The following is a 22816-nucleotide window of genomic DNA, read 5'->3' on the forward strand; positions in this document are numbered from 1 at the left end:
CCATCCGTCTATTCGCGCCTCCACTTTCAGTGTAAACCTTTACAATTCATAGAAATTAGCATAATAAAATCCGGATTAATACTTCATAGTAAACACGGGTTCTATCGTCCATATTTATGTAGTAAAAACAGTTTGTATTTTCTCTGTTGTGGCGAATGTGCGAACAATATGAATAGATTTACGTTGCAGGACTTATTTTCTATTCCATTTGTATCGATTCGACACTACAAAATATTGTAAAAGTGTTTTAAAAAAATTCAGAGATAAAATTAATAATCGATAACTTGTTAAATCGAAAAAAAGAGTAAAAACTTGGATCACATTCAAAGGATAAAGAAGAGATGATTATTCCTGACATGTGAGGAAATCAGAGGAAAGTGCGGCCGCGGATGTGCAGACGGAAGCGGGGAGGCAGGGAAAAGAGCGCGGAGGACGCAGTGGTGGAAGGTAATGGTGGGGAGAGCACTGCAGGAATGTGGGACCACGGGAGGAGGAAGCGGACAGAGATAACTACTCGGAGATCTGTTATTCTTGTTTCTAATGTTATTCATTCCACAACAGTTTATGCGACAATAACAAATCTGCAACCTGCCGCGCTCTATACAGCTGTGCTTAGGGTCGCTCCATTCCGGCCGTTCCCCTCCCTCGTCGCTCCATTCCGGCCGTTCCCCTCCCTCGTCGCTCCATTCCGGCCGTTCCCCTCCCTCGTCGCTCCATTCCGGCCGTTCCCCTCCCGCGTCGCTCCATTCCGGCCGTTCCCCTCCCTCGTCGCTCCATTCCGGCCGTTCCCCTCCCTCGTCGTTCCATTCCGGCCGTTCCTCGCGCACTTTGCGCCATTCCAGTCGTTCTTCATCCTCGTCGCTTCATTCTGGTCGTTCTCATATATATATATATATATATATATATATATACACACTTACCTATGTATGAAACATTTATGGTACATCAGCAGGATATATGCCAGTCCCACATTTGTGGCCCTCAGGGACATCTCCACGCGCCGCTGTCAGATTTGGAGCATCTTCTGCTTTTGTGATTCATATACATCCCTTTAAGCCCCTGTTCACATGTACATAATGTCTGATTGGTTCCCAGTGGACACGGCTGGCTCTTGCTGCCATCTGCTCAACTTCGGTCCAGACTTCCATTACTTTAATAACTTGGATATATGTAGCTCTGACAATTTCCCACCCTTTTAAATGTGACCATGGTTAGTTACAATGTATCCACTGTGGGCCTCTGAGGTAACAGCCCAGACTGATACATTGTAACAAGCTATCAGGAGGGAGATAAGTCCTTAGGGTGTAGCTCATAGGATTTATCAGAACTGGATGTAATTGTTACAATGTTTCTCCACAGATACAGTGCATTGTGAAAGTATTTGGCCACCTTGAACTTTTCTACCTTTTGCCACATTTCTGGCTTCAAACATAAAGATATAAAATTCTAATTTTTTTGGGAAGAATCAACAACAAGTGGGACACAATCGTGGAGCGGAACAAAATTTATTGGATATTTTAATCTTTTTTAACAAATTAAAAACTGAAAAGTGGGGCGTGCAATATTATTCAGCCCCTTTGAGTTAATACTTTGTTGCGCCATCTTTTGCTGCGATTACAGCTGCAAGTCTCTTGGAGTAGGTCTCTATCAGTTTTGCACATCGAGAGGCTGAAATTCTTGCCCATTCTTCCTTACAAAACAGCTCAAGCTCATTGAGGTTGGATGGAGGGCATTTGTGAACAGCAGTTTTCAGCTCTTTCCACAGATTCTCGGTTGGATTCAGGTCTGGACTTTGACTTGGCCATTCTAACACCTGGATACGTTTATTTTTGAACCATTCCATTGTAGATTTTGCTTTATGTTTGGGATCATTGTCTTGTTGGAAGATAAATCTCCGTCCCAGTCTCAGGTCTTTTGCAGACTCCAACAGGTTTTCTTCCAGAATGGTCCTGTATTTGGCTCTGTCCATCTTCCCATCAATTTTAACCATCTTCCCTGTCCCTGCTGAAGAAAAGCAGGCCCAAAGCATGATGCTGCCACCACCATGTTTGACAGTGGGGATGGTGTTTTGATGGTGATGAGCTGTGTTGCTTTTACGCCTAACATATCGTTTTGCATTGTGGCCAAAAAGTTTGATTTTGGTTTCATCTGACCAGAGCACCTTATTCCACATGTTTGGTCTCCCTGGTGGCTTGTGGCAAACTTCAAACGAGACTTTTTATGGATATCTTTGAGAAATGGCTTTCTTCTTGCCACTCTTCCATAAAGGCCAGATTTGTGCAGTGTACGACTGATTGTTGTCCTATGGACAGACTCTCCCTCCTCAGCTGTAGATCTCTGCAGTTCATCCAGAGTGATCATGGGCCTTTTGGCTGCATCTCTGATCAGTCTTCTCCTTGTTCGAGATGAAAGTTTAGAGGGACGGCCGGGTCTTGATAGATTTGCAGTGGTCTGATACTCCTTCCATTTCAATATGATCGCTTGCACAGTGCTCCTTGAGATGTTTAAAACTTGGGAAATCTTTTTGTATCCAAATCCGGCTTTAAACTTCTCCACAACAGTATCTCGGACCTGCTGGTGTGTTCCTTGGTCTTCATGATGCTCTCTGCCCTCGAAACAGAACCCTGAGACTATCACAGAGCAGAGACCCCTGAGACTATCACAGAGCAGGTGCATTTATACGGAGACTTGATTACACACAGGTGGATCCTATTTATCATTACCAGTCATTTAGGACAACATTGGATCATTCAGAGATCCGCACTGAACTTCTGCACCGAAAGTAAAGGGGCCGAATAATATTGCACTCCCCACTTTTCAGTTTTTAATTTGTTAAAAAAGTTCAAAATATCCAATAAATTTCGTTCCACTTCACGATTGTGTCCCACTTGTTATTGATTCTTCCCCCAAAAAATTGAATTTTATATCTTTTATGTTTGAAGCCAGAAATGTGGCAAAAGGTAGAAAAGTTCAAGGGGACCAAATACTTTCACAATGCACTGTACATTTTCTCTAATCTGATACTTTGTGAGAAATTAACACTTTGGAGTCCAGAAGAATGTGTGGCCTGGATACACTGTAACAAAACCTCAGCTGTGAGAAGTATTCAGTCATCAGGAGTCTTAGCCCCACATAATCTTAATACACAGTTTCTGCAGATCTGTGACTGATTCAGAGCAAAACCTGCAACAAATGAGGTTTGCTTGTGAATCAGCCTTCCAGTTATGGGGGGAGTAAAAATCCGTAACATAAAACGACAACTTAAAACATAACATAACTCCGCCCTGAACATCAACGCGATAAAAATGAACCACAAATGGACAATTCTACAACTTTCCAATGTTGTTGAGATCTCTGCTTGCTGTCAGTGAATGGGTTCTCCATGAGGACGAGAGTTAATCTTAATGGTCGCTGGGGAGGAGAAAGGAATAGTCATTATGACCCTCGCTGCACCTTTTACACGGTTTATTGCCCCCACTGCATCTACATCCGCCAGTGGGGGATTACATGACCGCTGCAGCCAATCAGCACCCAGAGATCGTCTGTAATCTTTACAATTTGTCCTTGCGGCTTCTTCCACTCACACGGAATGTGAAGGCTGCAGCGGTCATATGACCCCACTGGCGGGGGACATGGTATGGAGGAATGGCGCCAGGCAGGCAGGTGAGGCTTGTTGTTTTCTTACACCGCCCAGGGCCCATTAATTTGTGGAGAAGTAATAGATCTTAGAAACTTTCCCAGACCAAATACCATTTCCAGCTGAGGGTTTGTTACAATCGTACTCTGGCCAACCCTTGGTAAAGATCCCGGACTCCAGATGGATGCATAACTCATACATTGTAACAAACCCTCTGCTCAGCCTTCATAGGTTTTTTATCCACTGGGCATGCCACCATTTTCTCTTGTGTCATTATTCATCCTGATCATTTTCCCTTCTCGTTTTCTCAGCGTTAAGCAATGTCTGACAATGAAGACGAAATTTGGGATTATAAATCTCTCCAGAAACACAAAGTTCGAGTCGTGGACAAAGCAGGATGTCGGGAACAAGCGAGAAAATCAGGGTCTCAGGCTAAAAGACGGGGTAACAGGAGGAGAAAGGCCCCAGAGAAGACGAAGAACAGCCAGACTCTCCCCTCATCCCAGCCGGTCCCCGAGATGACCGTGCAGGGGCCGGGCTCTCAGGAAGAAGTACCGTCTACACCCAAAAGGAAAAAAGCTGAAATCGTGAAGACCCCGACGCCCGAGACCCCTCAAAACAGATACAGTGGCCATTGTCCCAGCTGCCAGATGCCGTTCTCCATACTGCTGGTACAGACGCCACGATGGCACGTCAGCGAATGCTTGGACGCCCCGTCCACCACACAGACAGGTACAGAAGACGCCTTTTACCTTTCTAATTTTATGGGGATGATCACCCGGGCGGGGGTGCGGGCAAAAACACAGCGTTACTGCAATGTAAGGACATGCACCAATAACCACGTCAGGGTGCGTGCACATGGGGCCGATCTCACCACCTACCTGGGGATAATCAGCAGCAAACTCTGCAGGGGTCACTTGTGCATTTTACACTTTAGCCACAGATTTCCCGCAGATTTCACTTTTTGTATTATACAAGCTGAAAATTTCTGAGAATTCACACAGACTTTCCACTCGTAGCTCCGCAGGAAACATATATAACAGGTGCATTCACCTGATCTCGTCACTGGTGACATCGATCAGGAATCGGACATATCCTACTGTCTTATCGAGGCAGAATACTGCGCTGCTCGGCCCGTCAGGGGCCATGAAGTCTGGAGGTGGTGTGTGAACAGGACCTTAACCCCTTCCTGACGTAGGACCTAAATGTATGTCCTATGTCAGGTGCGGGATAAGGAGGAACTGAGGCTGCTCCATACATAGCAGCTTCCGGATGTGTCATATAGCAGCACCTGACCAATGGCAGCGGCCGGAGCGAGCTCCAATCACTGCTGTTTAACCATTTAGATGCTGCAATCAGTCTGACAGATGCAAATAAATGGTTGTGATCATGTGTCCATTGTGCCTCTAGCTTATCATGGCTGCAGGAGGCCCCGATCGCCCCATCTTTGTGCTCCCATGAAGCTCAGACGCTTAGAAGACTATTTTTACTACATATTGCAATTCTGAAGTATGTAGAAAGATCTGTGTCTCAAGTCCCTTTGAGGACAAAAAAAGTGAAAGATAATAAAATTGCAAAAAAATAAAATATCGAATCACCCCCCCCATCTTTTCCCAATTTAAAAATGTAAAAATTAAAAACAGCAAACTTGTAACTACAGTGTCCAAGAAATATAAAGGCAATTAATCTAGATTATGAACGTTGTAAATAAAAATCTTAGAATTGGAGTTTTTTTTTAGTAATTTCACTTCCCAGAAAAATAGAATAAAAACGGATTAAATGTCACCAAAGCAGTATCAATAAAAGCATCGGCTCGCCATGTAAAAATCGAGGCATCGACCTACACTTCTCAGAAAGTAACGACACAAATCACATTTTTTTCTTACAAAATTTGGAATATTTTAACAATTAAAATAATAAAGGCAATTATACAAGTCTGGTGTCACAGTGATCGCACCGACCTGGGGAATCAGGTTAGCAGTTCATTTTTACCCCACAATGAACGCCGTAAAGATGAAACCTAAAAAAACAACGATGAGTCGAATTAGAGTTTTTTTATTCTTCACCATTTTGCCGCCACTTGGATTTTTTTCTCCATCTTTTTAGTAAGTTTCAGTGCAAAGTCATTCAAAACTAGCCACCAGGTTGTCTATGAGCCACATCCCCAGGACTTTGAGCACCAGGGTGTCTATGAGCCACATCCCCCGGGCGGTGAGCACCAGAGTGTCTATGAGCCACAGCCCCCGGGCGGTGAGCACCAGGGTGTCTATGAGCCACAGCCCCCGGGCGGTGAGCACCAGGGTGTCTATGAGCTACATCCCCCGTGCGGTGAGCACCAGGGTGTCTATGAGCCACATCCCCCGGGCGGTGAGCACCAGGGTGTCTATGAGCCACATCCCCCGGGCGGTGAGCACCAGGGTGTCTATGAGCCACATCCCCCGGGCGGTGAGCACCAGGGTGTCTATGAGCCACATCCCCCGGGCGGTGAGCACCAGGGTGTCTATGAGCCACATCCCCCGGGCGGTGAGCACCAGGGTGTCTATGAGCCACATCCCCCGGGCGGTGAGCACCAGGGTGGCTATGAGCCACATCCCCCGGGCGGTGAGCACCAGGGTGGCTATGAGCCACATCCCCCGGGCGGTGAGCACGAGGGTGGCTATGAGCCACATCAGCCGTAACACTTGCCACATTAACAACGGGGGATGGTAAATGTTGGCAGCACTGTGCGGGGGAGGGGGATAACGAGGCTGCGGTCCCTTCTGATGGGTGGTCTCTCTGATCTTTTTGCAGAATGCCCTGATGGCTTTTGCTGCTCGTCCTCTTTTCCTTCTCACTACAAGCGATTTTCCCATTTCCTGCTGGCACAGAGCCGGGCCGGGGATCAGCTTTCGTTCTCGCCTCCCTGCACCCCCGATCTGACGTTACCTGGAGCCGATAAATCAAGTGTTTCCAATAGTTTCATTCCCTCAACCACTAAGGAGAAGACAAAGCTGAACTCGCCCAAGTCCCAGTCTCCCTCCAGCTCCCAGGAGTCGGCGAGGAGGACGTCGCTGGATGTCTGGCTCTCCTCTCCATCCAAAGTCTCTCAGGAAACCTCCAACCTCATCACTGCGGACAGGTGGGACCCTCTGCCTCCCCTACAAGACCCCCATGTAAGTGCCATCTCCTACTCCCCACTCGTCAGCGATCAGGAGCTCTTCAGTGATGATGAGGGCGAGGTGACGACCTCAGGATGGACGCCCCGTCCCATCAGATCCCCGATAGACAACACTAAAGCAGTAGAAATCCACCCGCAGTGCAATAGCAGATATAAGCCCCCTCGCCAGGATAATGGGGGCAGCTCCTCTGTGAGGACTCAGTCTGGCGAGGATCATTGGTCTCGGTGCAGCACACCTGTGTCAGATGTCCCTGAATGGCCCCCGGAGCAGCTGCATCCAGCGGGGGCGGCCGACCTCAGCTATGATGATCTGTCCCTTATAGATCTCATCAAGACAGAAGAAGCACTAAACTCTCAGCCTCGTGCACCGATCCCCCATCCACAGCGCACCGTAGAGGCCGAGCCTCCGACATCACAACTACAGGAAAGATTCACCCAGGGGTCTCAAACCGTGACGTCCGTGCCCTCATCCAAAGCCAAGAAGCAGATGGACATCGGGGTTTTCTTTGGTTTGAAACCCAAAGTGGTGAAAGCAGCGGCCGAGGTGAAGGTGCCTCTAATAACGCAGAGCCCGAACCCAGCCGCCTCGCAGAGCGAGAAACCGCCCCGGAAGAGGAAGGCGGCGAGTTCTCTCAGCGACGCCGGCGGACTGGTGGGAAACGTTAACGAGATTCCAGCTCCGGCAGCGACCGAAACCCAAAAGAAAGGCGGAAAGAGGTTCAGGCAAAACTCCACCACGGAGCAAGGCGGGAGGGGAAGGAAGCAATGTCCGTTCTACAAGAAAATCCCAGGTGAGTGTTCACACTAGTCACGTGTCCTGTCCTCTTACCTCTTCATGTCTGAATCCTAGACATAATGGTGCTGAGGTTCCTGTGCTTTTCTCATGTCTGTGCTTCATCCCAATATGTGGAAAATCCTGCGATATACTCACTGCAGCGTGTGAATGGGGCCGACCAGTAAGAGGAAGGCTATGTTCAGACGTTGCGTTTTTGCTGCATTTTTTATGCAAATTTTAAGCTGCTTTTTACAGTACCCGCAAAAGCTGTGAGATTTCAGAAATCTCATGCAAACACATTAGTGTTTTTTTTTTTCCTGATTGAATTGGAATAGTTTTTACCACTTCTCTCTGTCACTTCTTTCAGCGATTTTTTTTTTACCCTTAGAAAGCAAAGGGTAAGTGCAAAAAACACAGTGAAAAAGCAGGTACAGCAGGATGTGAAACCCATTTATTTTTGTGATTTTTCCCAAGTTTAAACCATAATGTCTTGGTGTCCTCAGAGTTGCAGTTTAATTAAATTAGTGATGCCTAAAAAGTAAACATTGGCTGATCAAGGTGTGAGATTGATCAATACCCGACGAAGGTGTGAAAGTAAACCATGTCCTACCAACTCTGTCAATGTCTTAAGTAAACTATTTTTGGTCAATTCACCTTCCCCCGTTGTTACATTTGTAATTGTGTATTTTTTCATGAACTTTTTTGTTCAGCACTTTCACTATTTTTTTCAGGCATCAAAATCTTTTACCACTAAATAATTTGATCAAATTGCACTTTTTTTTTTCCCCAAAAATGGTTTTATGGTTTCCCAAATGTCTTTCATTGGTGACTTATGTTCATGCTTCTGTGTTGGAAGCAAAGCTGAACTTTGAGATCCTGAAAAATGCAGAAAAACCTGTTTTTTGTAAGCAGCTTCTTTACTGCCGAGAGAGCAGGTTTTGCTGCAGAAAAAAAAAAACTCAGCAAAAACGCAACATGTGAACATAGCTGAATGAAATAGCGGATTCAGTGAAGCCAATTGGAGCTTTTCCCCTCATGGCGTGGGGTCCGCCATGAGTCAGGACTAGTCACACCGTGCAGTGATCTCACAATTAAGGGGTTTACCGTGAGACGCGGCTCGGTCAGGTGTTGTGCTTGTCTGACGCCGCTCACCTCTGCGTGGGGGGATGGTGCCAGACGGGTCCTTTACCAAAGTGCCGGCAGCAGATTCTATGGCCACCTTGTTAGGGGGCTCCTGAGCCCCCCGCTGATGTTACATTTGCTGTGATCTTGGGTGATGGCTACTTCTCGCTTGTCTCTATTACTCTGATTTCCCTCTTCTCATCTTCTCTTAGGCACCGGATTTGCCGTGGACGCTTTCCAGTACGGAGAAATAGACGGCTGCTCTGCGTATTTCCTCACCCACTTTCACTCCGATCATTATGGCGGCCTCACAAAGAAATTCCGCTTTCCGATTTACTGCAGTAAGGTGCGGGCGTTTCTTGCAGTAAGGTGCGGGCGTTTCTTGCAGTAAGGTGCGGGGGCGTTTCTTGCAGTAAGGTGCGGGCGTTTCTTGCAGTAAGGTGCGGGCGTTTCTTGCAGTAAGGTGCGGGGGCGTTTCTTGCAGTAAGGTGCGGGCGTTTCTTGCAGTAAGGTGCGGGCATTTCTTGCAGTAAGGTGCGGGGGTGTTTCTTGCAGTAAGGTGCGGGCGTTTCTTGCAGTAAGGTGCGGGCATTTCTTGCAGTAAGGTGCGGGGGTGTTTCTTGCAGTAAGGTGCGGGCATTTCTTGCAGTAAGGTGCGGGCGTTTCTTGCAGTAAGGTGCGGGCGTTTCTTGCAGTAAGGTGCGGGCGTTTCTTGCAGTAAGGTGCGGGGGCGTTTCTTGCAGTAAGGTGCGGGGGCGTTTCTTGCAGTAAGGTGCGGGCGTTTCTTGCAGTAAGGTGCGGGCATTTCTTGCAGTAAGGTGCGGGGGTGTTTCTTGCAGTAAGGTGCGGGCGTTTCTTGCAGTAAGGTGCGGGGGTGTTTCTTGCAGTAAGGTGCGGGCATTTCTTGCAGTAAGGTGCGGGGGTGTTTCTTGCAGTAAGGTGCGGGCATTTCTTGCAGTAAGGTGTGGGCATTTCTTGCAGTAAGGTGCGGGGGTGTTTCTTGCAGTAAGGTGCGGGCATTTCTTGCAGTAAGGTGCGGGCGTTTCTTGCAGTAAGGTGCTGGCGTTTATTGCAGTAAGGTGCGGGCGTTTCTTGCAGTAAGGTACGGGCGTTTCTTGCAGTAAGGTACAGACGCTTGTTGCAGTAAGGTACGGGCGTTTCTTGCAGTAAGGTACGGGCGTTTCTTGCAGTAAGGTGCGGGCGTTTATTGCAGTAAGGTGCGGGGGTGTTTCTTGCAGTAAGGTGCGGGCATTTCTTGCAGTAAGGTGCGGGCGTTTCTTGCAGTAAGGTGCGGGCGTTTCTTGCAGTAAGGTGCGGGCGTTTCTTGCAGTAAGGTACGGGCGTTTCTTGCAGTAAGGTACAGACGCTTGTTGCAGTAAGGTACGGGCGTTTCTTGCAGTAAGGTACGGGCGTTTCTTGCAGTAAGGTGCGGGCGTTTCTTGCAGTAAGGTGCGGGCGTTTCTTGCAGTAAGGTACAGACGCTTGTTGCAGTAAGGTACGGGCGTTTCTTGCAGTAAGGTGCGGGCGTTTCTTGCAGTAAGGTGCGGGCGTTTCTTGCAGTAAGGTGCGGGTGTTTCTTGCAGTAAGGTGCGGGCGTTTCTTGCAGTAAGGTGCGGGCGTTTATGGCAGTAAGGTACGGGCGTTTCTTGCAGTAAGGTGCGGGCGTTTCTTGCAGTAAGGTGCGGGCGTTTCTTGCAGTAAGGTGCGGGCGTTTCTTGCAGTAAGGTGCGGGCGTTTCTTGCAGTAAGGTACGGGCGTTTCTTGCAGTAAGGTGCGGGCGTTTCTTGCAGTAAGGTGCGGGCGTTTCTGGCAGTAAGGTACGGGCGTTTATGGCAGTAAGGTGCGGGCGTTTCTTGCAGTAAGGTGCGCGTGTTTCTTGCAGTAAGGTGCGGGCGTTTCTTGCAGTAAGGTGCGGGCGTTTCTTGCAGTAAGGTGCGGGCGTTTCTTGCAGTAAGGTGCGGGCGTTTCTTTCAGTAAGGTGCGGGCGTTTCTTGCAGTAAGGTGCGGGCGTTTCTTGCAGTAAGGTGCGGGCGTTTCTTGCAGTAAGGTGCGCGTGTTTCTTGCAGTAAGGTGCGGGCGTTTCTTGCAGTAAGGTGCGGGCGTTTCTTGCAGTAAGGTGCGGGCGTTTCTTGCAGTAAGGTACGGGCGTTTCTTGCAGTAAGGTGCGGGCGTTTCTTGCAGTAAGGTGCGGGCGTTTCTTGCAGTAAGGTGCGGGCGTTTCTTGCAGTAAGGTACGGGCGTTTCTTGCAGTAAGGTGCGGGCGTTTCTTGCAGTAAGGTGCGGGCGTTTCTTGCAGTAAGGTGCGGGCGTTTCTTGCAGTAAGGTGCGGGCGTTTCTTACAGTAAGGTGCGGGCGTTTCTTGCAGTAAGGTGCGGGCGTTTCTTGCAGTAAGGTGCGGGCGTTTCTTGCAGTAAGGTACGGGCGTTTCTTGCAGTAAGGTGCGGGCGTTTCTTGCAGTAAGGTGCGGGCGTTTATGGCAGTAAGGTACGGGCGTTTATGGCAGTAAGGTGCGGGCGTTTCTTGCAGTAAGGTGCGGGCGTTTCTTGCAGTAAGGTGCGGGCGTTTCTTGCAGTAAGGTGCGGGCGTTTCTTGCAGTAAGGTGCGGGCGTTTCTTGCAGTAAGGTACGGGCGTTTCTTGCAGTAAGGTGCGCGTGTTTCTTGCAGTAAGGTGCGGGCGTTTCTTGCAGTAAGGTGCGGGCGTTTCTTGCAGTAAGGTACGGGCGTTTCTTGCAGTAAGGTACGGGCGTTTCTTGCAGTAAGGTGCGGGCGTTTCTTGCAGTAAGGTACGGGCGTTTCTTGCAGTAAGGTGCGGGCGTTTCTTGCAGTAAGGTGCGGGCGTTTCTTGCAGTAAGGTACGGGCGTTTCTTGCAGTAAGGTGCGGGCGTTTCTTGCAGTAAGGTGCGGGCGTTTCTTGCAGTAAGGTGCGGGCGTTTCTTGCAGTAAGGTGCGGGCGTTTCTTGCAGTAAGGTGCGGGCGTTTCTTGCAGTAAGGTACGGGCGTTTCTTGCAGTAAGGTGCGGGCGTTTCTTGCAGTAAGGTGCGGGCGTTTCTTGCAGTAAGGTACGGGCGTTTCTTGCAGTAAGGTGCGGGCGTTTCTTGCAGTAAGGTGCGGGCGTTTCTTGCAGTAAGGTGCGGGCGTTTCTTGCAGTAAGGTGCGGGCGTTTCTTGCAGTAAGGTGCGGGCGTTTCTTGCAGTAAGGTGCGGGCGTTTCTTGCAGTAAGGTGCGGGCGTTTCTTGCAGTAAGGTGCGGGCGTTTCTTGCAGTAAGGTGCGGGCGTTTCTTGCAGTAAGGTGCGGGCGTTTCTTGCAGTAAGGTGCGGGCCGCTTGTCTCTGCTGCTCAGATAACCGTGCCACAGATAAAGATAGAAATATCTGGTGTTTGTGCAGAAGGTGCGACCTCGTCTGCTCGGGTTCTTTCACTCCCATTCAACTTCCTTATAGGTTTATTAATTCCTTGCTAATCTGAAGATCTCTGCTTGCATTCAACTTGAGTATCAAAGTTGAGTATGCTGACCAGCGCTAACACAGCTGCAGTGCTTGCTACAATGTATCGGAGCAGACATCGTTAAGTTGCAGACCTCTGTTCACATTACACTTTGACCGTATAGTTGCGCTGTCATCGTTCTTGGCTCCGGTTGTTAGAGCAGCAAACTCCATCTAGACGTGATCCTGCCGATTTGCGCTGGTCTTGTGTGGAGGATCCTTATACCTTTTGTAGTAACTACATGAAGGCACAGCTGTTATAACCTGTCATTGCATCTCTCCGGCCGCCCTCTTGTGTGTCCGGCCTCCTCGGGGACGGATGTAACCTCTGCTCCGCTCTGTATACATGTGTGCCGGATATCGCTATGCCATCTGTCATTGCTCTCGTCTTTTCCAGATCACGGGGAACCTGGTGCAGACTAAGCTGCGAGTAGAGGAGGAATTCATCAACTGCTTACCCATGTACACCGAGTGCCTGGTGAACGGCATCCGAGTGCAGCTGCTGGACGCCAACCAGTACGTTTCCTCCGACAAACCACTTACCATTTACTGATTTCTGCTGTAACCTGATTGTAAGATCACACAGAAAATAGCAAAACATGTCGGCTCTTCCTGCTGACTCCTTATAACTTAAGGGGTTGTCCGGTCTGGAGTGACAAGTCTGCGGTCACTCTGCGACTGCGGACTTGTGAATCCTCACAGCTCATGCTCTGCACAGTGTGAGGATTCTCCGGTGTCAGCGCCGGGAAAGCCGGTGAGGTGCGTATGTGATATCCACACTGCCGGTCAGAGTCCGAGTACACTGGTTCCGGCCGTATGCAATACACTTGCATTGAGCGCTCCGGATACAGTCGAGTCGGATTCTGGCCGGATTCTGCATATCACACACTTGCACTCACGTTAACGCCTTTCCCTGCGCTGACGCCGGAGGATCCTCACAGCCTGCACTATGGGAAAGTCACACAGACTGACTGCGGACTCGGCGGTTTAGTTCGGACAGCCCCTTTAAGCTGCGAGTAATGCTCCGCACGGTCTGCCGTCCTGATATATACACGCAGTGCGGCGGAGACCGCCGGGGAGCTGCATGACCTGCGCTGTCTTCTCAGATCCGCTCCACCGTCCCTAAGAACTGAAGCTTATACGCGTCTATGTCACAGGGAAACGGACAATACAGATTATTATAAAATCATCCTCTGAGCTTTCACCTTTATGGGTGTAAAATAAAAGTCCAAAGTGCGCAGTATCCCGGCCCCTGATGACCCAAAAGTTTCCATCTCTTGTAGAAATCACCCACAAAGCAACATACAGAGCAATGCATTTCACAGGCGCTTTATGCTAAAAGAACGATTTTATCAGAATGATAAATATATATATCACGTATCACGGTAAAAGATGCAAATTAATTATGTTAATAAGAAAACGAGAAAAATGTTATAACTTAAGTATCGGCAGATAATTAAAAGTTTTGAAACTTTCTAATAGAGTTTGCTGGGCACAATTTCTCGCTATTCTCATCGTCTAGATTCTCTTTATATTTATCAATGACCTGTTACTTGTCACAGCTGAGGGCTTGTTACAGTTGCATCTAGTCTAGATAATGCTCTGTGATGCTGATACATTTTACCTGCACCGATACATTGTAACAAACAGGACAGGTATATGGTATATGAGCCGTCTGCTGACCCCCCTCCATGGTATATGAGCCGTCTGCTGACCCTCCTCCATGGTATATGAGCCGTCTGCTGACCCCGCTCCATGGTATATGAGCCGTCTGCTGACCCCCCTCCATGGTATATGAGCCGTCTGCTGACCCCGCTCCATGGTATATGAGCCGTCTGCTGACCCCCCTCCATGGTATATGAGCCGTCTGCTGACCCCGCTCCATGGTATATGAGCCGTCTGCTGACCCCCCTCCATGGTATATGAGCCGTCTGCTGACCCTCCTCCATGGTATATGAGCCTTCTGCTGACCCTCCTCCATGGTATATGAGCCGTCTGCTGACCCCCCTCCATGGTATATGAGCCGTCTGCTGACCCCCCTCCATGGTATATGAGCCGTCTGCTGACCCCCCTCCATGGTATATGAGCCTTCTGCTGACCCTCCTCCATGGTATATGAGCCGTCTGCTGACCCCCCTCCATGGTATATGAGCCGTCTGCTGACCCTCCTCCATGGTATATGAGCCTTCTGCTGACCCTCCTCCATGGTATATGAGCCGTCTGCTGACCCCCCTCCATGGTATATGAGCCGTCTGCTGACCCCCCTCCATGGTATATGAGCCGTCTGCTGACCCCCCTCCATGGTATATGAGCCGTCTGCTGACCCCCCTCCATGGTATATGAGCCGTCTGCTGACCCCCCTCCATGGTATATGAGCCGTCTGCTGACCCCCCTCCATGGTATATGAGCCGTCTGCTGACCCCCCTCCATGGTATATGAGCCGTCTGCTGACCCCCCTCCATGGTATATGAGCCGTCTGCTGACCCCCCTTCATGGTATATGAGCCGTCTGCTGACCCCCCTCCATGGTATATGAGCTGTCTCTTGTCTCTGTTCTCTCTGATGTCACATTTTAGCTGCCCGGGGGCCGTTCTGCTGCTCTTTATTCTTCCCAATGGAACCACAATATTACATACAGGAGACTTCCGCGCAGAAACCTCGATGGAAAGGTATCCAGCGCTGCTTGGGAGGAAGATCCACACCTTGTACCTGGACACCACGTAAGACCACATATGTCTGTATAAAGGAGGACAAAATGAGCCAGATGAGTACATGTAGAATTAACTTACATACTCCAGAGCTGCACTCACTATTCTGCTGGTGCAGTCACTGTGTACATACATTACATTACTGATCCTGAGTTACATCCTGTATTATACTCCAGAGCTGCACTCACTATTCTGCTGGTGCAGTCACTGTGTACATACATTACATTACTGATCCTGAGTTACATCCTGTATTATACTCCAGAGCTGTACTCACTATTCTGCTGGTGCAATCACTGTGTACATACATTACATTACTGATCCTGAGCTACATCCTGTATTATCCTCCAGAGCTGCGCTCACTATTCTACAGTCACTGTGTACATACATTACATTACTGATCCTGAGTTACATCCTGTACTATACTCCAGAGCAGCACTCACTATTCTGCTGGTGCAGTCACTGTGTACATACATTACATTACTGATCCTGAGTTACATCCTGTATTATACTCCAGAGCTGCACTCACTATTCTGCTGGTGCAGTCACTGTGTACATACATTACATTACTGATCCTGAGTTACATCCTGTATTATACTCCAGAGCTGCACTCACTATTCTGCTGGTGCAGTCACTGTGTACATACATTACATTACTGATCCTGAGTTACATCCTGTATTATACTCCAGAGCTGCACTCACTATTCTGCTGGTGCAGTCACTGTGTACATACATTACATTACTGATCCTGAGTTACATCCTGTATTATACTCCAGAGCTGCACTCACTATTCTGCTGGTGCAGTCACTGTGTACATACATTACATTACTGATCCTGAGTTACATTCTGTATTACACTCCAGAGCTGCACTCACTATTCTGCTGGTGCAGTCACTGTGTACATACATTACATTACTGATCCTGAGTTACCTCCTGTATTATACTCCAGAGCTGCACTCACTATTCTGCTGGTGCAGTCACTGTGTACATACATTACATTACTGATCCTGAGTTACCTCCTGTATTATACTCCAGAGCTGCACTCACTATTCTGCTGGTGCAGTCACTGTGTACATACATTACATTACTGATCCTGAGTTACATCCTGTATTATCCTCCAGAGCTGCACTCACTATTCTGCTGGTGCAGTCACTGTGTACATACATTACATTACTGATCCTGAGTTACATCCTGTATTATACTCCAGAGCTGCACTCACTATTCTGCTGGAGCAGTCACTGTGTACATACATTACATTACTGATCCTGAGTTACATCCTGTATTATACTCCAGAGCTGCACTCACTATTCTGCTGGTGCAGTCACTGTGTACATACATTACATTACTGATCCTGAGTTACATCCTGTATTATACTCCAGAGCTGCACTCACTATTCTGCTGGTGCAGTCTCTCGGTACATACATTACATTACTGATCCTGAGTTACATCCTGTATTATACTCCAGAGATGCACTCACTATTCTGCTGGTGCAGTCACTGTGTACATACATTACATTAATGATCCTGAGTTACATTCTGTATTATACTCCAGAGCTGCACTCACTATTCTGCTGGTGCAGTCACTGTGTACATACATTACATTACTGATCCTGAGTTACATCCTGTATTATACTCCAGAGCTGCACTCACTATTCTGCTGGTGCAGTCACTGTGTACATACATTACATTACTGATCCTGAGTTACATCCTGTATTATACTCCAGAGCTGCACTCACTATTCTGCTGGTGGAGTCACTGTGTACATACCTCACTTGTCCTGTATTATACTCCAGAGCTGCGTGCGGTTTCTCGGCTCTCCTCCTTACTGTGTCCTGGCTCTTGCAGGTACTGTAGCCCGGAGTACACCTTCCCTCCGCAGCAGGAGACGGTGCAGTTTGCAGTGAACGCTGCCTTTGAGACGGTGACGTTACATCCTCGGACTCTGGTTGTCTGCGGGACGTATTCTATTGGAAAGGAGAAGGTGTTTTTGGGTAATTATATCTTTTTCTGTCCTGTTTTGCACATTATTTGGTGACTGTGTGGAGTGGAGCAGTCGCTGTGATGCCGCAGTGTGTCTCAGGGGTCTCTTCCTCTCTCAGCGGTCTCGCTGGGTGCACTCAGTCGGGCTCTTGGGAGGTCTCGGCGCAGTTCTTTTCTCGTCCTTGCTCTGCTGCTGGGGAACAGGGGGCGATCGTCACCCCACAGAGCGTTAGGTTACTGCTCTGAGAGCGCTGTCTGTCTGCAGAGCAGATACGGGTATACAGCAGCGAGGCCGCAGCGCCAGGACAATCGCTGGTGTCACTGAGGAGAAGGGAAGGAGTGTCATGTCCTTCGTATGGCGCTGTCCGTGGTATGGCGCCGTCCGTCGTGTGGCACCGTCCGTTTTATGGTGCCGTCCATGGTATCGAGCCGTCCATGGTATCGCGCCGTCCGTCTTATGGCGCCGTCCATGGTATCGCGCCGTCCGTTTTATGGTGCCGTCCATGGTATCTCGCCGTCCGTTGTGTGGCGCTGTCCGTCGTATGGCGCCGTCCATGGTATTGGACTGTGGAGCCTCTGGCCTGAAACCTGCTGCATTGTTATACAGCTTCTTGCAGGCAGCGAGTGGTAGACTCCAGTGAACAATAGCTTTTTCTGCTTGCATCCCCATCAGTTGGTCACACGCCTGTATATATGTCGTTATGACTTGCACCATTTTCAGGTTTACATTTTAGTAACTTTTCATGCCTCATCCTATTTTTGGAAAGTTCATTAAAGTGGGGAAATTTCGGCACAAGACAGTTTTCTGCTGTTGTCATTAATACTCTTTTCCCCAATATTTTGGAGGCATCTTGTCTTCTTTTCTTGCTTGCTTAAAGGGGTTGTACCAAGTCAGTAAGTGTTCCCCTATCGATAGGACGGGGGGTAATGCGTTAAGTGTTGGAATCAATGGGACCTTCTCTGATCCTAAGAATACGGCTCTGATGAGCACCATGTGGACGGAGCGCAGGTCATTGTCCAGCACAGGTCGTTTTGCAGCGCAGGTCATTGTCCAGCACAGGTCGTTTTACAGCGCAGGTCATTGTCCAGCACAGGTCGTTTTGCAGCGCAGGTCATTGTCCAGCACAGGTCGTTTTGCAGCGCAGGTCATTGTCCGGCACAGATCATTGTGCACCGCAGATCGTGGGCGGCGCAGATCATTGTGCTGCTCGGGACGTTGTCCGGCTCGGGACGTTGTGCGGCTCGGGACGTTGTGCGGCTCGGGACGTTGTGCGGCTCGGGACGTTGTGCGGCTCGGGACGTTGTGCTGCTCGGGACGTTGTGCTGCTCGGGACGTTGTGCGGCTCGGGACGTTGTGCGGCTCGGGACGTTGTGCGGCTCGGGACGTTGTGCGGCTCGGGTCGTTGTGCTGCTCGGGTCGTTGTGCTGCTGCTCTGGACGTTGTGCTTGCTGCTCTGGACGTTGTGCTTGCTGCTCTGGACATTGTGCTTGCTGCTCGGGACGTTGTGCTGCTGCTCGGGACGTCGGGCTGCTCGGGTCGTTGTGCGGCTCGGGTCGTTGTGCGGCTCGGGACGTTGTGCGGCTCGGGACGTTGTGCGGCTCGGGACGTTGTGCGGCTCGGGACGTTGTGCGGCTCGGGACGTTGTGTGGCTCGGGACGTTGTGTGGCTCGGGACGTTGTGCGGCTCGGGTCGTTGTGCGGCTCGGGACGTTGTGCTGCTCTGGTCGTTGTGCTGCTCGGGTCGTTGTGCTGCTGCTCTGGACGTTGTGCTTGCTGCTCTGGACGTTGTGCTGCTACTCGGGACATTGTGCTTGCTGCTCGGGACGTTGTGCTGCTGCTCGGGACGTCGGGCTGCTCGGGTCGTTGTGCTGCTCGAGTCGTTGTGCTGCTCGGGACGTTGTGCGGCTCGGGACGTTGTGCTGCTCTGGTCGTTGTGCTGCTGCTCTGGACTTTGTGCTTGCTGCTCTGGTCGTTGTGCTGCTGCTCTGGACTTTGTGCTTGCTGCTCTGGACGTTGTGCTGCTGCTCGGGACGTTGTGCTGCTCGGGTCGTTGTGCTGCTGCTCGGGACGTTGTGCTTGCTGCTCGGGACGTTGTGCTTGCTGCTCGGGACGTTGTGCTTGCTGCTCGGGACGTTGTGCTTGCTGCTCTGGACGTTGTGCTTGCTGCTCTGGACGTTGTGCGGCTCGGGTCGTTGTGCGGCTCGGGTCGTTGTGCGGCGCAGCTTTGGACTTTCTTCTGGGACGTTGGGTTCCTGATCATCATACATCTATAAACTATAGTTTTTATTTATTTCTTGGCGTTTTTCTCCTGTTTGCAGCGATTGCTGATGTTTTAGGCTGTAAGGTTTGCATGTCCCAAGACAAGTATAAGACGATGCAGTGTCTGGAGTCGGCAGAGATCCGAGCCCTGGTGACCACAGACTGGCACAGCACCGCGCTGCACGTCCTTCCCATGATGCAGGTAAACTTCAAGGTAAGTGTCTGCTGCTTTGGTCAGGACTTGTTTAGGGGCCGTCTTCTAATCTGTACTAAGCCCTAAATACACGTCTCACAAGAACATTTCCCGTGAATGGCAATGCTGCCCCCGCTCCCACATCACTTGGGGGTCTCCCCTGCGGAGGCTTATAGTGCGGCTGCGTTATTTTCTCATTGAGGTGTATGGGGCGACATTGATTGAGATGTTACATGTACATCATTGATTTAAAGGGATTGTCCACTAATACCGCCCCTTCCTAAACGCTGTAGTCCCCGTTGTCTTAGTCGGCGCCGGGTCGTCCATTGCTCACGTGTCACTGTCAGCGATCGCACACAGCAATGTCCCTGAGTCTGGGAGATCCGGCGCTGACATTGCAGGAAGTGCTTTACACGCGGGAATTCAGTGCTTGGGATGGGTGGTCCGGTAGCAGTTGACGACCCCTTTAACCAAAATCTGCTCCATCTGCATGAAAACCGTGCATCAATCTGACACCATCAAGCCTCCTCCATTTTTTTTCTTGCAGGGTCTCGCCACCCACCTCAACAAATTCTCTGGGAAATACGACCGTGTCATGGCGTTCAAGCCAACAGGATGGACGTATTCTGCCGGCTGCGGTTCAGTGGCCGATATCAGACCGGAGATCCGAGGGAAGATTACTATGTATGGTAAGTATGACAGTAGGATAGCTCCTCGGTGAAGCCGCGCTTCTTACATCCCGGCCTTTCTACATCTCCAATGAATAATATAACATGTCTTTTTCAGCGGTGACAGCAGCTTTTATCACTCGGCGTCCAGAGACCTAAATTGAAACAGCTCTGACTCCGAGGAGCCACCAGTAGGGGGAGCTCAAGGTGAATGTATGCAGGGAGCTCCCCCTAGTGGTGACGGATGAATAGAGGTGCGGATAACTGGAACGCCTGTACTGTGACAGCGACACAGGACTGATCTCCATATAGTGACTGATGTCTGTGCATGCACTTATACAGGACCGGAGGCTAAGAAATGTGAGGAGCGCGGTCCTGGGCGGCCGCCGGGCTCGTGACCTCGGACTTATAGGAAGACTTGTGGCTGGAGCAGACATTGTAGGGTATACATGTGGCACATGACTGACTTGTGGGTCTTATGTCTGATCTCCGCTGCTTCCCTGCAGGGATCCCGTACAGTGAACACAGCAGCTTCTCTGAGATGAAGAGATTCGTGCAATTTATAAAACCGCAGAAAATCATCCCGACCGTTAACGTGGGCAACTGGAAATCCCGCACGGCCATGGAGAGATACTTTGCTGAATGGCTCTCAGAGAGCAAGAAGTGAGAGCCGGTTCTGCAGGGTCCGGACGTCTGATAAATGTACCGTGCACTTTACTGCCCCGGCTGAGCGCGTGCCGTGCTGCCCTGCCCTGACCGAGCGCGCGGCGTGCTGCCCTGTCCTGGCCAAGCGCGCGGCGTGCTGCCCTGTCCCGGCCGAGCGCGCGTCGTGCTGCCCTGTCCCGGCCGAGCGCGCGTCGTGCTGCCCTGTCCCGGCCGAGCGCGCGTCGTGCTGCCCTGTCCCGGCCGAGCGCGCGTCGTGCTGCCCTGCCCCGACGGAGCGCGCGCCGTGCTGCCCTGCCCCGACCGAGCGCGCGCCGTGCTGCCCTGCCCCGACCGAGCGCGCGCCGTGCTGCCCTGCCCCGACCGAGCGCGCGCCGTGCTGCCCTGCCCCGACCGAGCGCGCGCCGTGCTGCCCTGCCCCGACCGAGCGCGCGCCGTGCTGCCCTGCCCCGACCGAGCGCGCGCCGTGCTGCCCTGCCCCGACCGAGCGCGCGCCGTGCTGCCCTGCCCCGACCGAGCGCGCGCCGTGCTGCCCTGCCCCGACCGAGCGCGCGCCGTGCTGCCCTGCCCCGACCGAGCGCGCGCCGTGCTGCCCTGCCCCGACCGAGCGCGCGCCGTGCTGCCCTGCCCCGACCGAGCGCGCGCCGTGCTGCCCTGCCCCGACCGAGCGCGCGCCGTGCTGCCCTGCCCCGACCGAGCGCGCGCCGTGCTGCCCTGCCCCGACCGAGCGCGCGCCGTGCTGCCCTGCCCCGACCGAGCGCGCGCCGTGCTGCCCTGCCCCGACCGAGCGCGCGCCGTGCTGCCCTGCCCCGACCGAGCGCGCTCCGTGCTGCCCTGCCCCGACCGAGCGCGCGCCGTGCTGCCCTGCCCCGACCGAGCGCGCGCCGTGCTGCCCTGCCCCGACCGAGCGCGCGCCGTGCTGCCCTGCCCCGACCGAGCGCGCGCCGTGCTGCCCTGCCCCGGCCGAGCGCGCGCCGTGCTGCCCTGCCCCGGCCGAGCGCGCGTCGTGCTGCCCTGCCCCGGCCGAGCGCGCGTCGTGCTGCCCTGCCCCGACCGAGCGCACACCGTGCTACCCCACTGTGTGGACCCCGATCTGCTAAGGACTCTCCAGACATGTGGGACCAAACCGCTGTAGGATAGAAAATTCTACAGATTTCTAGTAGGTTCTTCCCAAGATCTCTGCTTGCGATCAATGAATGGGAACATTATTTACGTGCAGACATCTTGACAGTGATAAGAAACCGTCTGTTGGAGTCGCAGCACTTACCGTTAGGTCGAGACTGCGGTCGTTGTGTGAATGTGATGGAGGAAGATCCCTTTACTACATGTCTTGGGAGGAGCCGAAACAGAGACCGGCAGCATCACAGCCCACCTCTCCCCGAGACCACCTGCCCTCCTGCCCGGAGGCTGAACTTCCGGCAGAGTCACAAGCCCGGGCCGCCCGCACACTGGTGACTACGTGTGCCTGGAGGACCCCGGCTGGACGATGTCTCTGCCGCTGCACTTTTCTAATGGTTCTCTTGTTTTCCTCTTTGTGGACCTTTTTGCAATACTACAAGGGCATGCTGGGAGTTGTAGTTTTGCAGACCACTATCTTGCAGCGTGGGATCTGCCGCCATCTTTGTCCAATGTCATAATACGAAATTTGTTTTTAATGTAATGAAATTATGTTATCTAATGGGAAACGTGCAAAAATATGTAACAGAAATCTCTTGTGAGGTCGCCTGAGGGTTTTTAGCAAAAAATAAAATTCTTAAGATTTTCCTGTTTTCTGTTGGTGTCGTCATAATGGATCATGTACCGTTCTGTGTGCGGAGTCTTCAACGTTATCAAAATTCTGTGCTGATATCAAATCATTATACTTCAGAATAAAATACTAAAAGCTACAGGAAGCGACTAGAGGCTGTTATTATCGCAAAAGGAGGATCTACTAAATATTAATGTCACTTTTCTGGTGAGGTGCCCATACTTATGCACCTGTCAAATTTTGTTTGAATGCAGATTGCACATTTTCTGTTAGTACAATAAACCTCATTTCAAGGCAGAAACATTACTGTGTCCAACAGTTATTACATAGATCAAACTGAAAGAGCTGCTGCAAAAACACCAATTATACAGCCACCACTAGGGGGAGCTCACTACATACAGATTTATACAGTCACCACAAGGGAGAGATCACT

The 22816-nt window shown here is 50.9% G+C and overlaps 1 protein-coding gene across 1 annotated transcript; it reads left to right on the forward strand.

Moving 5' to 3' along the window:
* The first annotated feature begins 63 nt into the window (after positions 1 to 63).
* DCLRE1A (DNA cross-link repair 1A) lies at positions 64 to 22405 on the forward strand. The gene is made up of 10 exons (XM_073684666.1): positions 64 to 447; positions 3949 to 4369; positions 6428 to 7585; positions 8904 to 9037; positions 12571 to 12689; positions 14748 to 14891; positions 16719 to 16864; positions 19172 to 19326; positions 19853 to 19994; positions 20480 to 22405. Exons 2-10 carry the CDS (start codon positions 3958 to 3960, stop codon positions 20638 to 20640), a joined length of 2571 nt encoding a protein of 856 aa, XP_073540767.1. The 5' UTR covers positions 64 to 447; positions 3949 to 3957; the 3' UTR covers positions 20641 to 22405.
* The last annotated feature ends 411 nt before the right edge of the window (positions 22406 to 22816 follow it).

Source organism: Phyllobates terribilis, unplaced genomic scaffold (genome assembly GCF_046119375.1).
Source record: "Phyllobates terribilis strain yellow unplaced genomic scaffold, ASM4611937v1 Scaffold_5__5_contigs__length_657084704, whole genome shotgun sequence".
NCBI lineage: Eukaryota > Metazoa > Chordata > Amphibia > Anura > Dendrobatidae > Phyllobates > Phyllobates terribilis.